This window comes from Polypterus senegalus, chromosome 15, assembly GCF_016835505.1.
Source record: "Polypterus senegalus isolate Bchr_013 chromosome 15, ASM1683550v1, whole genome shotgun sequence".
In the NCBI taxonomy this organism is placed as follows: Eukaryota; Metazoa; Chordata; class Cladistia; order Polypteriformes; family Polypteridae; genus Polypterus; species Polypterus senegalus.
In genome coordinates this window covers 127,362,041-127,378,503 of record NC_053168.1, presented here as the reverse complement: position 1 = coordinate 127,378,503, position 16,463 = coordinate 127,362,041, and the positions used below count along the sequence as shown (strand labels likewise).

The window sequence follows — 16,463 nt, the reverse complement described above, 5'->3', positions numbered from 1 at the left end:
ATATGCCCGGTGCCTTTGGTATCAAAGAGGCAAAAATGAATGCAATCAAGAAAGACGTTGGCCCCCTACGCACCGTTCATAATGCAGCAACTGTCAATGTCTGTGTCGGGGAAACGTGGAAGTCTCAAAGCCTGACGCTGTGGTAGCTGGCAGTGACATAAGCGGATCAGGCACTCACATTCTACCCTCTCATGCATAAGCAGCAGAAAAAATATAAAGAAAAGTACACAGACTTATGCTCCAGTACTGTCCTGATTGGGACGTCAGGCTATGCGATGGGGACCATCTCAAAACACATCACCGGAAGGGCGTGCACCACAAGACAGAACTAAGGTTGATAATTTGGTATTTAAATGTCTCAACAGTTTTTATTGTTAAATAAAATTCAGTACTTTTGACTCATTTTTCTGGAGGTATACATAACACTAAGGAAGCTACTAAAGTATGTCTAATCTGATCAAACTGTCCACCTTAACAAAAGGATAAGTGTCTCTCTGTGTGTCTGTCTGTGCGTCAATCTGGTTTATATTTCTCTATCATGGCGCACCAGAAATACTTTTACTAATAAGCTGTATTGCATTTGTCATTTCAACAGATGGTTCATCACAAACATGAATACAGCCTTTATGAATTAAATACCAAATGGCATATAACTGAGACCTATGCATTGCATTTATCATTCCAACAGATGGTACATCACAAACATTAACACTGCTTTTATGAATTCCATGCCAAATTGCATAGGACAAAGAGGCTCAGTGCCCAGTGACTACTCAAGGAGTGGATATAGTGACGGCCCACTCCTACAAGTACTTGGGGGTCCACATTATGTTGGACTGGTCTCAGAACACAGAGCAGGCTCATTGTTTTTTTTGGTGGGGAGGGAGACTGTGTCCTCTACAACTCTTTGACGGTCAGTGTGGTGTGCTGGGCTGGTAACATCACTTCAGGTGCGTCCCTAAACCCCACCAACACACACACACACACACACACACAATCAACAGGTTAATTAAAAAGGCAGGCTCAGTTATAGAAGTCACTCTGGAACCCCTGGAGGTTGTAGAGAAGGAAACAAAACAAAAGTGAGCACCGTTATGAACAATGCTGCACATCCTCTCTCTGACACAGCAACATTGAGGACTTTCACGCAACAAATCATTCAGCAGAAGTGGGTCAGGAATCGCAACTGGGGGTCCTTTGTACCAACAATAATAAGTCTGCATGACATCTCACTGGGACTGGGAATGCCAAATCAGAATTTTTCTTTTTTTTTATTTTCTTGCTTTATTATCTATCTATCTATCTATCTATCTGTCTGCATTGCATTTGTCATTCCAACAGATGGCGCTTCACAACCGTTAACACTGCTTTTATGAATCCCATACCAATTGGCATACAATAGAGGCACATGCATTGCATTCATTATTCCAACAGATGGTGCACTGAAAACGTTAAAGCTGAGATCTATGTCGCTTTCTCCGATTTCAGCCCTTCTTAAATGCGTAGCACATCCAGTACAGAAGAAAGTCTTTACCATAAGCCGTCATCTTGCTATTGACGCGTCACAAGCCATCCTCTTCCATTGACACAAGGAGAAAGATGTTCAAACTTGTTTGAAGGTATTTACCGTATGTGTTTTATTTCTGCATGGGTCTGCCTTTCATTTAGCATTGAAATGAAAATCTTTAGATTACAAAATCCTGTGACGTGAGCACACGTGTGGTGTTGCCAGATGCGTCCTGATAGTTCGATCCCCCACTTTGCCCATTATGATGAGAGTTTTTGCAATCCTAAAGATGCATCAGGGACAGAAAATAAAACTGAAGTTCCACGGCATTTGGACTGTGCATATCCTCAACGTCAAGAATGCTTAAAAAAAAATCAATGCCCAAACATAATGTCTTTGACTGCCAAAAAACAAAAATTCATCAGCATAGAAGAGACAGACCGTACCCAAGGTTAATGAGGAGGTCTAGGACTGCCACATTATTTCTAGAAAATGTTAGTGACATCCAGTTTTTCTATTTTTCACAAAGTGTGAATCTTTTTGCCCATGTGTGCCCCATGCTCTTCTCAAGTATTTCTGCGCTTTCCGTTTTCTCTGTCAGGCTCCGTTTTAATGGTTCAGAAACCCTACAATAGTAAGACAGCAAGTCCTAGAAGGAAGAGAACCGTCCTGCTCAATCAATATTATCTCCTGGCTGCGGCTGCTGCTGCCTGACGGTGTCTCTGGTGATTTACTTGTCTGCACATGGCAGAAGGACCAGCTGTCTTTGTGAAGTGCCACCTCTGAATTGGAGACTTCGTAGACGTATCTCTATCATGCCATTTCATCATAGTTGACAGCAGGAATCGGGGAAAAGACTGCACGACGGTCAGAGCTGCTGTCTCAGGGCTTCAGGGAGTGGAGCGCTACACCTGCCTCTGGTCTGCGCACACTGAGCCGCGTCCAGGTGGGCTTCTTTCAGCCATGGCTTAGCTTGGTGGGAATGACTGGCATCTCATTCAGAGTTGGCTTCTTTCTTGTGAGCATGGGCGCCAGATTGGCTCTGGGGAATTTTAAGCCTGTAATGGAAAAATTGTTTTGAAAATTTGAAGGAGTCAAAGACAGTTCCTTAACTGCTTTCTTTTCTTGAAAAAACAAAAATGTATATTTTTTCAAAAGTCCAAAGATTTAGTGATAACAATTAATGTAGCAAAAATACAGCAGAACCTACACCCCGACATGAAAAAGTCACAATACACAAGAAAGGAACGAAACAGTAAATAAGAGGAGTGCTCTTAGATAGATAGATAGATAGAGGTGAAAGGCACTATATGATAGATAGATAGATGGGCAAGAAAGGCACTAAATAATAGATATTCATTTTGGCATAGTAGGCAGGATTAGATAGATGCACATGAAAGGCACTTTAAAATAGGTATTAATTTTAGCATAGTAGTGAGGATAAGAGATAGATAATAGATAAATAGATATGAAAGGCACTATATAATTGATAGAGAGATTTGAAAGGCACTATATAATAGATGTGAAAGGCACTATATTATAGATAGATATTCATTTTAGTATAGTCGGCAGGATCACAAAATTACAATGATTATTTGCTCCGATTGTGTATGCCTGTCTTTACAAGTCACATTTATGAGGACCTGCTCTATCAAACTGTAATGTCTCATGTTATTAAAATCAACACAATGGACGTGCTAGTAGCTTGATTTTTTTTTTGTTCTCTTGAGGAAGGCAAACATTTTATCAGATGTACATGACTAAGATGAGAAAATGAAGAAAAAAGAAAGACCAGACAGCTACTTTTTGCTGTTTTTGCAGCTTACACTGGCACTGCTGCACCAACAGATGTGTGAGTAAATGAAGCCCAACCCAAATGACAACGAGCCACTGAAGGATTTCCTCTTTAGCTTCTGAAGATAAAGGCTTGTGGGCGGTCCTTCAGCAGTGACATCATGGTAGTTGTGCCTCTCAGGGCTCCACCCACAAAACACAAGGAAGACAAAAGAACATTGTACAATACATATGTACTATAAACAGAACATTATTAACAATGCATAATTACGATACACATACAGAAATAAAAACAAATATAAGCCAGGGAACAAACCCTGGCTGTAAGAAAACAACCAAAACTCAGACTAATGGGTGCAAGGTGTGGACGAAAACTCAGACCCGACAGCAGGTGCAGTTATAAAGCAGCTTTATTTTCAGAGTCACGGCGAGAAGAGTTTCAGAGAAGCAGACAATCAAATATACATGACAGCGTCAGGGCTCTTCTGAACCCCGTCTGTTGGGTGGGGTCCAGTTTTATACCCCTAGAATGCGTGATTTAATATCATTATAAAATGTAACAGTCAGCACATTTATTATACACAAACCTTGAGCCCCTTTAATGTCCCTTGTAAAACTTGATTTCTTGCCTCCTTTTGTTATGGCATTCAGATGTAAGCTAAGGGACAACGTGATGAGGCAGACTCATGTGAGGAATGCTCAGACCTTGAGTCCTTTGCACAAACATTTTTCTGTTTGCTAAAACAAAGCAGGCTGTTACTTGGTTTCGTAAAGCGTACTTCTCAGACATGAATTAGTACAAGGGAACGAAGAGAACATTCGTCTTCCACAAGGACGACTCCCTCGGTTCATCCAATCGTATTTCACCACAACTCGGACCAATGGGTGTAAGGCGTCTCCTTCAATTCAAACCTGCCCTCCAATGCTACGCTTTCCTACAGGGGGTTATGGGTTTGTAAGCTCATACAAATGAACGACCGTATAGCGCCCCTGCACACACACACTTTGGTTAACTCACCCCTTCCCACCCACATGCCTCAAATCCAATGCCATCTGATCTAGCAGGGTCTTAGTTGGGCTAAAGCCTCAACTGGTTACACTTCTTCTGTCCCTACAAGTAGGAGGGTGTTGTACCCTGTTAGCCACGATGGATACAATGAAAAGTCAAAGAAAGTGACCCCATTGATTGACTAACTGAGCAGGGTACAATATGCTAGCTTTCGAGGCAACTAAGGCCCCCTTCTTCAGGCAAGTTGTAGCACTAGTCAGTAATCTGTTCAGTTAGATGTTCTTTTGCTTGAGTCCCTCATAACATTAAGCAAGCATAACATTTTTTATTTACAAATCAAGACATATAAGATCTTTATCAACTTGTGTGTGAGATGTTACTCATTTTGTTACACTCCAGCATAGGTAGTTCTTTCCTCACCCCCAGCCACAAACCTACCTTGATATAATTAGCAGCATTGGGGGTCAAACTTAGTCCACTGGAATTACAAAGTTCAGCCACTTTGCTAAAGAAGATCTCAGGGTGGATGTGTGGATTTTAGCAAATGTCTTTGTTTCCTGAAGCCGTAACACCTGCACTTCCACCAGAAGAGGTTAACCACAAGAAGCTAAGCATGTGTACGTCTAGTGAGTACTTGAACAGGAGACCATCTAGGAAAAGCTTGGCTTGCTGCTGGAAAAAGTGTAGGTGAGGCCAGGAGGGGGCGCTCACGCTGTGTTAGTCCCAATGCCACAGCCCTAAAATCAGCGTCAACTTGAAGTCCTAACTGTCTGTGATCAAAAAGAGTAGGGTGCTTACCAATGTCCCACCACGCCCTGGTCATTCTAATCATCTCCTGTCTCTTATTGGCTAATCGTCTCTCTCACCCCATCATCACCTAATAGCTAATATGTGGTGAGCGTAATGGCTGTTCACCTATCGTCTAGGTGGATGTTATACGTTGGCGGTGGTTGAAGTGGTTGGTCTGCGTAAACCATTTGGAGCAGATAGCAAAGTCAGTCCACAGCAGATAGCAGAGCGCTACATAAATGGCATTCATTCTTTAAGTGCCCCCTAGTGGCCCCGCTTTGCCAGTGCAACCAGAGTGTGTTCAGCATATTTTGGTGACATTCAAGGGCCTGCCCTCTGATGCTCCCCTGCTCTTTTTGCATTTGGCAAACCACTTGCGTGAAAGTCCTCAGTGTTGCTGTGTCAGAGAGAGGATGTGCAGCATTGTTCATAACGGTGCTCACTTTTGTTTTGTTTCCTTCTCTACAACCTCCAGGGGTTCCAGAGTGACTTCTATAACTGAGCCTGCCTTTTTAATTAACCTGTTGATTGTGTGTGTGTGTGTGTGTGTTGGTGGGGTTTAGGGACGCACCTGAAGTGATGTTACCAGGTGGGAAGTCGTCGACGCTTTGCAGCAATAGTACTGAGAAGGACTCTTTTGAGGGGCTTTTTTTCCCCCTTGGGTGCATTAGCTCAATTTTGTTTGGTAAATCTTAAAGAGGCCGCAGTCTGCGTCTCCAAAGGTTGCACTTTCCAGACAGCGTCGTCTCACAAGAGGCGTTTTTTATCATTTATCTACCTCAATATAAAGTAACGCACTGCTTTACATTCACACGGCAGTGACATGCGGCGAAGGTAACGGATTCTGACATCTCCACAAGCAACATTTTTATAGTTTAACATTTGGGGGAGTGTGACATTAAATAAATCCCCTGGTGGAAATGTGTCAGAGTATATCTGTATTTTCTAAAAACTGCACTCAAAATGTTTTTTTCTTTTACGACATTCACACTGTTTCCCTGTGAATTCACAACTGGGGTGCTTCAGGTGATCCTTGTTTATGAAACTTTATGGGTGTTTTTTCCCCCCAATTCTTTTTATTATTTTTTCCACTGCAGAATTTACAACAAGATATTAAGCCTTTTTTTTTTTTATCATCTGATATCTTGAAGCACAACCCCATGTGGACGTTTGTGTTGGTTTGTAGTATCGCGGTGCTGGTAAAGTCAAGTGTCACAAAGAAGAGGAGACCACTCAGTCCATCGGCCTCTCGTCTGGTTAGCTAAGAGCTCAGCTGCCCCATCATCTCGTCTTAAAGGTTGTTACGCTTCCCAGTTCCTACAACTCTTTCTAGTTTCAGTCCTAAATTGTCCTTGAACATGTCATTCATCGTTAAGTGTTAAAGATTCTGTTGAATCTACGTTCTTGATGTCCTTCAGGATTTTGAAGACATGGATTAGGTCCCCTGTGGTGGGCCGGCGCCCTGCCCAGGGTTTGTTTCCTGCCTTGTGCCATGTGTTGGCTGGGACTGGCTCCAGCAGGCCCCCGTGACCCTGTAGTTAGGATATAGCGGGTTGGATGATGGATGGATTAGGTCCCAACACAGTCTCCTCTTCTCGAGACTAAACAGATTTAATTATATAAGAAAATAAGAAATTTGACAAACAAGAAGAGACCACTCAGTCCATCGGCCACTCATCTCATCTTAAAGGTTGTTACGCTTTCTGTTTCAACTCCATGTCCTGGTGGTTTGTTCCCAGTTCCTACAACTTTGGTGTAAAGAAGTGCTTTCTGGTTTCAGCCCTAAATTCCCATTCCCTTGATGTCCACAGTTGTCCTTGAACACGCCATTCATCGCTAAGTGTTAAAGATTCTGTTGAATCTACGTTATGGATGTCCTTCAGGATTTTGAAGACCCTCACACAGTCTCCTCTTCTCGAGACTAAACAGATTTAATTATATAAGAAATTTGACAAACAAGAAGAGACCACTCAGTCCACCGGCCACTCATTTGGATAGCTAATAGCCGAGCTGCCCCCAACATCTCATCTTAAAGGTTGTTACACTTTCCGTTTCAACTCCATTTCCTGGTGGTTTGTTTCCAGTTCCTATAACTCTCGTGTTTCTATTTTCTATCATAAATTCACGTTACCTTGATGTCCATGGTTGTCCTTGAACACGTCATTCGTCGCTAAGTATTAAAGATTCTGTTGAATCTACGTTATCGATGTCTTTGAGGATTATGAAGACCTGGATTAGCTCCACACACACTCTCCTCTACTCGAGACTAAACAGATTGAATTATATATGAAAATAAGAGATTTGAAAAACAAGAGGAGACCATTCAATCCATCAGTTCCCATTTATTTAGTTAATTCAAACAATAGACCAGTCTGTTTGAGAAGAGACCATTCAGCCCAACAAAGCTCGCCAGTCCTCTCCACTTATTTCTTCCAAACCAACATCAAGTTGAGTTTTGAAAGTCCCTAACGTCTTACTGTCCACCACACTACTTGGTAGCTTATTCCAAGTGTCTATCGTTCTTTGTGAGAAGAAAAACTTCCTAATGTTTGTGCGAAATTTCCTCTTCACAAGTTTCCAACTGTGTCCCCGTGTTCTTGATGAACTCATTTTAAAATACAAGTCTCGATCCACTGGACTGATTCCCTTCATCATTTCCAACACTTCAGTCAGGTCACCTCTTAATATCCTTCACCTTAAACTGTAAAGTCTCAGCTCTTTTGAAATAGCTCTCCACCGATGGCCTTTATTCAACCTGACAGAGCTGGAGAGGATCTGAAGAGAAGAATGGCAGGAATCTCCCCAATCCAGGTAATGTAAAGCTTGTTGTGTCAAACCCAAGAATACCTAAGGATTAAATGGCTGTCAAAGGGGCTTCAGTGAAATAACGAGTAAAAGGTACTTGCGTCGATAGGATGTTTCAGTTGCTTCTTACAAAAATCTCTCCGATCTTGTTTTCGCTTTGGCATTCTGGGGTATCGAGGCGTTGTCTGGTGATTGAAAAAATTAATTTAAACGATTTTAGCATAAGGATGCAACAAAGCAAAATGTGTAAAGGGTGTTAAACGCTTTCTGAGGGCACTTTGTTTTCTTTATATTGCAAAGATTTATTTACAATACAAAATTCAAAAAGAGATCAAGAACAAAATGGAAATTTTACGTATTTTAAAAAGGCAACGCCTAAATCGGAAACGCACACAACCGATGTGTCTCTGCAGAGAATCCTTGGGTGCCGCTGGTTTGACTTTGTGTTGCTCACGGAGTCCCAATGAGGCAGATGACCTGCATTGTGATGGAGTGTCAGTCACGGCACTACGGCCATGTGGCATGATTACCCGAGGGTGATCCGGCTCATTGTTGAGGACCTGAGCGGCACGACCAAGGGGATGCCTACGTAACACTTGGCTGCGGCAGATAGAAGTTCATTTCCGGAGAGTGGGACTGGACTGCGTGTCTGCCTTTGCCATCCGGGATTCTAAGGTGTTTTGTCGTATGGTGAGTGTGGCAACGTGCTGTTCCAGTGCAAGCCCCCCAACCTAACCTGAAAACAACGAAAATCGGATCGTAAACCAGCGATTTTATCCCAAAACCAAAGTCTAAAAAAAAAAATGAATATAAAGGTACTAAAAGCTGCACATGGCATATAACATTACAGAGTCAATAAAATTAACGCAAGACTGTTGTTTATACAAAATATTAATTAACACATAATATACACAAAAAAATAACAATATTTGAAAATTATAGGAATAGGAATAAAAGGAAACGCACCTGAGCCAGGGATGAAACTCTAATTGTTTCCTACCAACTGGCAAAAAGAGGTTCTTTAGCATCTACTGCATTTTCAGGGAGTCCGCTGTCACTCATAAACTCTGGTTTTAAGTATCCTTATGTTTAATAAAGTCTCAATTCTTAACTTTTCAAATATAAAAATTTTAACGAGAATATATTTTGATGCCCGTGTCTTTCTGCAAAACACATTCAAAGGGCTCTCTGTAGGGTCAGTGCAGCATCTGGTCCCTCGCTACAACAGGTTTGCTTCTCCTTGCCGTCGTGTCGTGAAGTGCTTTGGTGATGTTGATTGCTGTTGATTGTTTCAAGCTGTCTTTGCAATCTGTATTCCATTTTTCCTTTCTCTTTCATGTGTGTGCCTCCTAAGAAATGAAGTTATTTTCAGTCTACAATGTTCAGTGGGTATCCATCAAGGAGGAAGTGTAACTCAAATAAGTGTGAAAGTGAGTCCTGCTGACTTCTGTTCATTGCATAAATGTCAGAGAATCCTGGGACACACTTGCAATGAAGGCAATTCCCGGCCTCATCAGTCATGAGAATTGGAAAGCCCACTCAGACTTTCTTACTGCTCTTACATTTTTTTTCTTTTTGTACTTTATACATTTTTCACACCCACAGCTCCACAAATTGCACCCTCTGTTGCTAAGCCTATTCATTATGCTAATTTCAGTGTACTACTTAAATGCACATAATATGATTTTATTATTATACTGAGGTATTAAATTACTTGCTGCTGTTTTGACTCCCTGTTATAAGATGCTGCAGAGGCACACTATATGAGTCACTCCATCATTAGCCTGATGTGTACATCTAAAATAGAAATAAAACATATGTAGTGCCAGGTTACAAGGGGCACGGGATAGGGGACAGTCCTAACAGCAATGAGGGAGGGTAGGTGGCCGACAGCATAAACAGTTCTGCACACGGCTGTGGACCTCCAGGGGTCAGTAATGATGCAGTGGATATCTTGGAATACAATTCTCTAAGTAAGGCACCATGATGGACTGGCAGAAACGCAGTATAACACTTCTCACGTGGCAGGTGGCAGCAAATGCTTGGAAGGGTAGAGCTGAGATGCCTATTAAATGTGGCCCCCCAAAAAAAAGAAAAGCCTCAGGTTTGGGGTTTGGTATCTGGCTATTGTTACTTTGATTCTTTGTGGTCTTCTTTCATCTGTCTGTCTGTCTGTCTGTCTGTCTGTCTTTTTGATATACATGGTCTTTATTTCTATCCTTCATATATGTACCTATTTGTCTAATGTCTGTGTATACTTTTTATATAGTGCCTTACACATCTAATTTTAGGTAAAGGCACCTAAGGTAACTCGTTTCTTGACTTATTTATAAAATTAACTTCTCCAACACCAACTAGCACTGTGTGAAAAAATAATTGCCCCCAGTTAAATCAACCCAATTAATAAGATCATTCCAATCAGCTGAATGAACACCGTCAGGCTTGGTTACAGCTCTCCCTAGTCAATGCAGTCATCATATGTAACCATATGTCATTTAATGTGTTTATTATTAAGAGAGATTTCAGTTTTTGACTTTTAATAAATTTGCAAATGTTTCTGAAACTTGTCTTCACTTTGTCATTATGGCTTTTTGAGAGTAGACTGATGGCCAAAAATGGGAAAAGTCTCCACAGAGACCTCCACAGTTTACCAACCCAGCCTGAAGTCTTATGTTTGGCCCTCAATAAAACTGTGTTTGGCTCCCCTGGTGTGTATAGATAGATAGATGTGAAACGCTCTATATCGGGGGTGCCCAATGCGTCGATCGCGATCGACCGGCGGATCGCAAAGGTAGTGCAGGTAGATCGTGTTGCGTTCAAAAAAAAAAAATACATTTTAAACGTTAGTCTATCATATATCCTCCCTATGGCATTTGCCACTTGATTGACATACAGGACGGCCAGTCTGAGATCTCTTCTCTTCTCACACACTGGTCATCCCGCACGCACGATCAAACGCGCAAGCTACTGCAAAACTCGGGCTGTGATCTACTTAGTCTTCCAATTTATATCGACTAAAGAAGGGATTTAAAAAATAATTGTTTGGGGAGGGTATGGGCTGGATGTGGAATTGGAAGACAATTTTGTTCTCTCACAATGTCACAACCAAAGTGCGTTTGTCTGATCTGTCAATCTATCATTGCTATTCCAAAGAAGGAAAATGTGGAAAGGCACTTTCAGACTGTTCATAAAAACTACGAAACTGACGTCCTTCCGAAAAGCGATCTGAGAAAGAGAAAGGAGAAGGAACTAAAATCGCAGTTAATCGGACAGCCGTCATTTTTCACTCGGCTGAATTCAAAAACTCCTTGACTGCATTATTCAAATCTACTTATTTATGCGAATCAGCCTTATCCAACATGACGATTATTAAATCCAAATACTGTAGTGACCATAAATGTATTGAATTGTTATTGTGCCATAAAGGTTATTCAGTTATGCAAGGTACGACAACATGTATTTTATGTATAAAGTACAGTACATCCGGAAAGTAAACATTTTTCACGTTTTCATTATGGGATGTTGTGTGTAGAATTCTGAGGAAAAAAACGAATTTAAGCCATTTTGGAGTAAGGCTGTAACATAACAAAATGTGGAAAAAGTGATGCGCTGTGAATACTTTCCGGATGCACTGTATACTCTGTGTGTATATATATATATATATATAGCATTTTTAATGTAGGTAGACCATTTCAATCTGATCATTTTAAAAGTAGCTCGCAAGCTGAAAAAGTGTGGGCACCCCTGCTCTATATAATAGATAGATCCTGTGAAAGGATTCAAGTGTCCTGTGTTCTGATACTTAATAATCAATACAGTAGGATTATGCATTAAATATCTCTTGTATATATGTAAAGTGACCATACGTCTGGTGCCCAGTGTCCAGGCACTGGTGTAATGTCCTCTGGTTTCCACAAGATTGCTGAAATGTCCAAAGTTAACAAGACAAACGAAGAAAGAGGGACGTAAGGAGTCGCATATCCATTGAACAGAGGTTTCCTAAATGTATGTCAATCAAAACAAATGGACTTTTAATAAAAACACATTTTGCTATGCTAATGTTAAGTATATTATACTACTACTTATACTATTAGTACTTCCATGTTGAGTTATCCTCGGCTTCTCCATACTTCAGAATACATTTGATTGCTTCTTCACAGAGGTCGAGTCCAGTATGCAGTTGTTGACGATGTGGACTTTGTATGCTCTCAGTCCAGTGGTCCTTCCACATGCTGTTCAGGTTGATTTCTGATTCTAAATTGCCCCTGTGTGTGTGTGTGTGTGTGTGTGTGTGAGTCCTACTCATCTTTTTTTGTCGGAGTGGAATGATTTGTTGATTAGTTTCTGAAGCTCGACTGTATTTTGACTCCCGTTTGTATCTCCCAGTCCTGCCATTGGCCCCCGTGGTATTACAGTGGTAAGCTGGTGTCCCGTCCATCGCTGGTTTCTGCCTGCACCTGATGCCATCTGGGTAGGCTCAGGAACCCTGTGACTCTAAACTGGATCAAGCAGATTGAAGAGCATTACCTTCTTTATTGCTTAAATATCATTTATAGAAAGTGCTCATTTAAATTATTGACAGGAATATTTACTGGAGTGATCAAATTAATTTTAGGGAATTTAATGAATATATGGTCTCCACAAACAAATGCAAGATTTTTGACAAAAGAAAAGACAGACTGATTTCATATGTAATTATTTCAAGAGTTCTTGTTAATGTACGTTTGTTCACATATTACAGCTAATTCCACTGAAGGGTTGATGCCTGCATTCGTCAAGTGTTCATTAGCTAAATTAATTTTGTAAAATTTTCTTGACAAGACCAAACAAATTTCAACATTGAATTCTTCTTCTTCTTCTGTAAAACACTGAATAGGATTCGGCTGTGTGTTATTCAACTGATTTTATTTGACTTTGTTGGGAGTTTTTTTTTTTTGTTTTTTTCTTATTACAGCAGCTATCCTGTTTTTTGGATGCCAGTTTCCCCAGTAGGTAATGGAATCATTTTCATTTTGCGATAACAAATTTTTGATTATGGGGTGATGCTGAATTGGGGTCAGTCATACCGGCTTGTGCATTATAGATAGTAATCAGGTAGAGACCCCCACGCCCCTCTGCACTTGTTAATCTAACATATGAGAGTCCCTGGAGGAGTTTATGGACTTTACCATTTATTTGTATGATGATTGGTGAAAATTAAAATATATTCACATGTCTTTGGTAAATTCTCCTAATATAAGGACGGTGCTCTGTTCGATTTCTTCAGCCTGCTGTGCTGCATTACTAAGAGCTCAGCGGTCCTAAGAGGCTGCACAACGAAAAGTGGGAGCTTTGGAGGACACGGCAGACATGGTGGGAGTGTGTCGGGCGGCAGCGGCAGGACCGCACTTCAAGCATTTTTACCTTCTGCTTTTCTTCTTTCTCAATGGACGTGTTCTTTTTTTTTCTTTATTTCAGTAAAAACGTGCGGATCCAATCTTCAAGGACCAGGTGGCACCTTCACATCGCCTAATTTTCCATTCCAATATGACAGCAATTCTCAGTGCGTCTGGATAATTACAGCTATAAACTCCAATAAGGTGAGTACCATGTTTAGAGCCAGTACTCAAATGACAGCCCTGAAGAAGATGTATTTTCATCTGTCATCAAATTTTAAAATGCAGTTTGTTTTGTTTTTTTTTATTTTTAAATGTTAGGTTTTTGTGAGCAAACTCAATTACAGAAATTAAATGTCTTCAATTCCCATTTTTCTTAAGAGGCTTTCCGTCGGCTCTCTGTGTGTTTGTCATAAATAGAAATTCCCGTTGATTTAACAAGCCATGAATTCTGTGGGTTGTGCAGGATAAGAACGCACAGAGTCAATCGTTAAGAGTTGGGGAACTGTCCCCGTATGGTGTGTAGGCCAAGATGTCGGCACTGCAGTACCCGTCGTAAGCATAACAAAGTCACACTGAAGCCAGAGAACTGTTGCCAGGAGGGAGGATTTTATGTGGTGGAACCAGAAAGGGAGCAGCTGTAGGGGAAATGAGACTGACGGACCGGGAATGGGATAGCGGTGACATCATCAGATGGAGCCGGAGGTGAGGACATCAGCGGGGAGTTGGGAGTGAAGTCATCACGGGGGGACGGCGGTAGGAATTGTGGGGTTGTTGTTATCTTCGGTGCGTTGGGTTACGGCTTGTTGGGCCTCAGGTCTGCGTGTTTCCTGGCAAATTAAAGAGAACGGCATTAATGCGCTGCCTTGTAAACCCGTTCTGTGTTTTTTTGCGCTGCATCGAGCCCGTAGACTGCCCCCCGACTTGCTCGTGTGTGACGGGGTTCGCTAAAATGCAGTGGTAGTGAATGCATTGTGACACCCAACGAGTCCTGCTGCACATGTAACGGTGTTACAAGAAGGCTGTCACTGAGGCGGTAATGGCGGGATTACACTGCGGTATACTTGTTGTGATAATGTTGATGCCGGTGGATGATACAAATTGGCTTCATGGAAAGTTAAGGCAACCCTTGTGATCCTCTGCCTCTCCCCTTTTATAATGCGTTAGCATTAAGAGCTCCATCAGCAGCAAATCATTATAGTCTAGTAATCTTGATACACAACGATAAATCAAGAAGTAAAGGCAATTGGAAAATTACACGGTAGTTAGATAGATAGATAGATAGATACTTTATTAATCCCAAGGGGAAATTCCCATACTCCAGCAGCAGCATATTGATAAAGAACAATATTAAATTAAAGAGTGATAAGAATGAAGGTAAAATAGAGAGACAATAACTTTGTATAATGTTAACGTTTACCCCCCCAGGTGAAATTGAAGAGTCACATAGTGAGGGGTCTCCTCAGTCTGTCAGTGGAGCAGGATGGTGACAGCAGTCTGTCGCTGAAGCTGCTCCTCTGTCTGGAGATGATCCTGTTCAGTGGATGCAGTAGATTCTCCATGATTGACAGGAGTCTGCTCAGCGCCCGTCGCTCTGCCATGGATGTCAAACTGTCCAGCTCCGTGCCTACAATAGAGCTTGCCTTCCTTTACCAGTTTGTCCCTCTTCTTTATGCTGCCTCCCCAGCACACCACCATTAAGAAGAGGGCGCTCGCCACAACCGTCTGATAGAACATCTGCAGCATCTTCTTGCAGATGTTGAAGGACGCCAGCCTTCTAAGGAAGTATAGTCGGCTCTGTCCTCTCTTACACAGACCATCAGTGTTGGCAGTCCAGTCCAGTTTATAATCCAGTTGCACTCCCAGGTATTTATAGGTCTGTACCCTCTGCACATTCACCTCTGATGATCACAGGGTCCATGAGGGGCCTGGTCCTCCTAAAATCCACCACCAGCTCCTTGGTTTTGTTGGTGTTCGGGTGTAGGTGGTTTGAGTCGCACCATTTAACAAAGTCCATGGTAATCGCAGCAGATAGAAGCTGATGCAGTACAACACGTTTGCAGTGACTTATGGGTAGTTTGAACATGCACGGGGCAGCACTCTGCTGTTAGCCTTGATGACACCGAGGTCAAGTAAACATGGACCTTCTGTAGTGGGATTGTTAAATGACGCGCCATGATGAGATTTCTTTGGACAGAGGGAATGAAACCTGCTGAGATTCATTGAAGGATGTCGACTTGGCATGGAAGTGAAAAGATCAGGACTCAAAGCAAAGGGGTCAGAAGGTCTAATGTGAGAAGAGCTAATGAAGCTTGATCTGTTCGACCCCCAGCGTCGCACACACAAGCCCACATCCGCAACATCAGGGAACACCATTGGATTACGTTGTCCGCTGTTGCTGCACATTTGGGTATCAGCTACGAATCTGCACATGCCATAGCACAAGAGGACTTGGGGTACTGCAAGATGGCTACCCAGACAGCTAACTCCTCAGCACAGGTCAACATCCTCGGCAGGTTTCACTCCCTCTGTCCATAGAAATCTCAAAATGTCACGTTGTTCAACAGCGGTGTAGTCCTACAGCTGAGCGGCCATTTTTATTTGAGCTCGGCTTCAAACAGACTCAAGACCGAGTGTGGCTCTGTGTGTGGTCAGACTACCCATAAGCCATTGCGAATGCATTGTGTTAGCGTCAGCTTCTATCCGTTGTAGTTATCGTGCTAAATTGCCTTTTTAATTGACCTTATGTACTCGTGTATAAGTCGGGGTCTTGAAACCCGAAAAAGGGACCATAAAATCGGACCCCGACTTATATGCCCATTGAAAAATGCATTTATTTTTTTTATACTTGCCCCATCCAGTCTCACACCAGATTCTCAGACACATCAAATTTTGTTGCAGCTGCATAGTTATCAATTTCTTTCGCCTCTTCAATGACTTTTAATTTAAAACTTGCTTCATATTTTCTTATCAAACACTATCGTAGATAAGGGATGCTCTCACGATAAAAGTGTATGAGGGTGTGAGATACAAAAAACACAAAACTGTGCAAACGTCTCAGAGCTGAATAGTTCAGGTATTACCATGTGGTCACGTTGGCACAATACTCAAAAAAAAAAAAAAGGTCCGTGTGCTCCGTGGATCCTCTCTCAGGTGGGTGTTAGCATATCATAATCTCTTAGAC

General features: G+C 41.8%; 1 protein-coding gene across 1 annotated transcript in view; it reads left to right on the top strand.

The window, feature by feature from the left end:
- csmd3b (CUB and Sushi multiple domains 3b) overlaps nt 1–16,463 on the top strand; it is a 1,150,768-nt gene that overhangs the window by 758,807 nt on the left and 375,498 nt on the right. Inside the window, 1 exon segment of the mRNA XM_039737543.1 lies at nt 13,362–13,483. Coding sequence (XP_039593477.1) covers nt 13,362–13,483 — 122 coding nt within the window.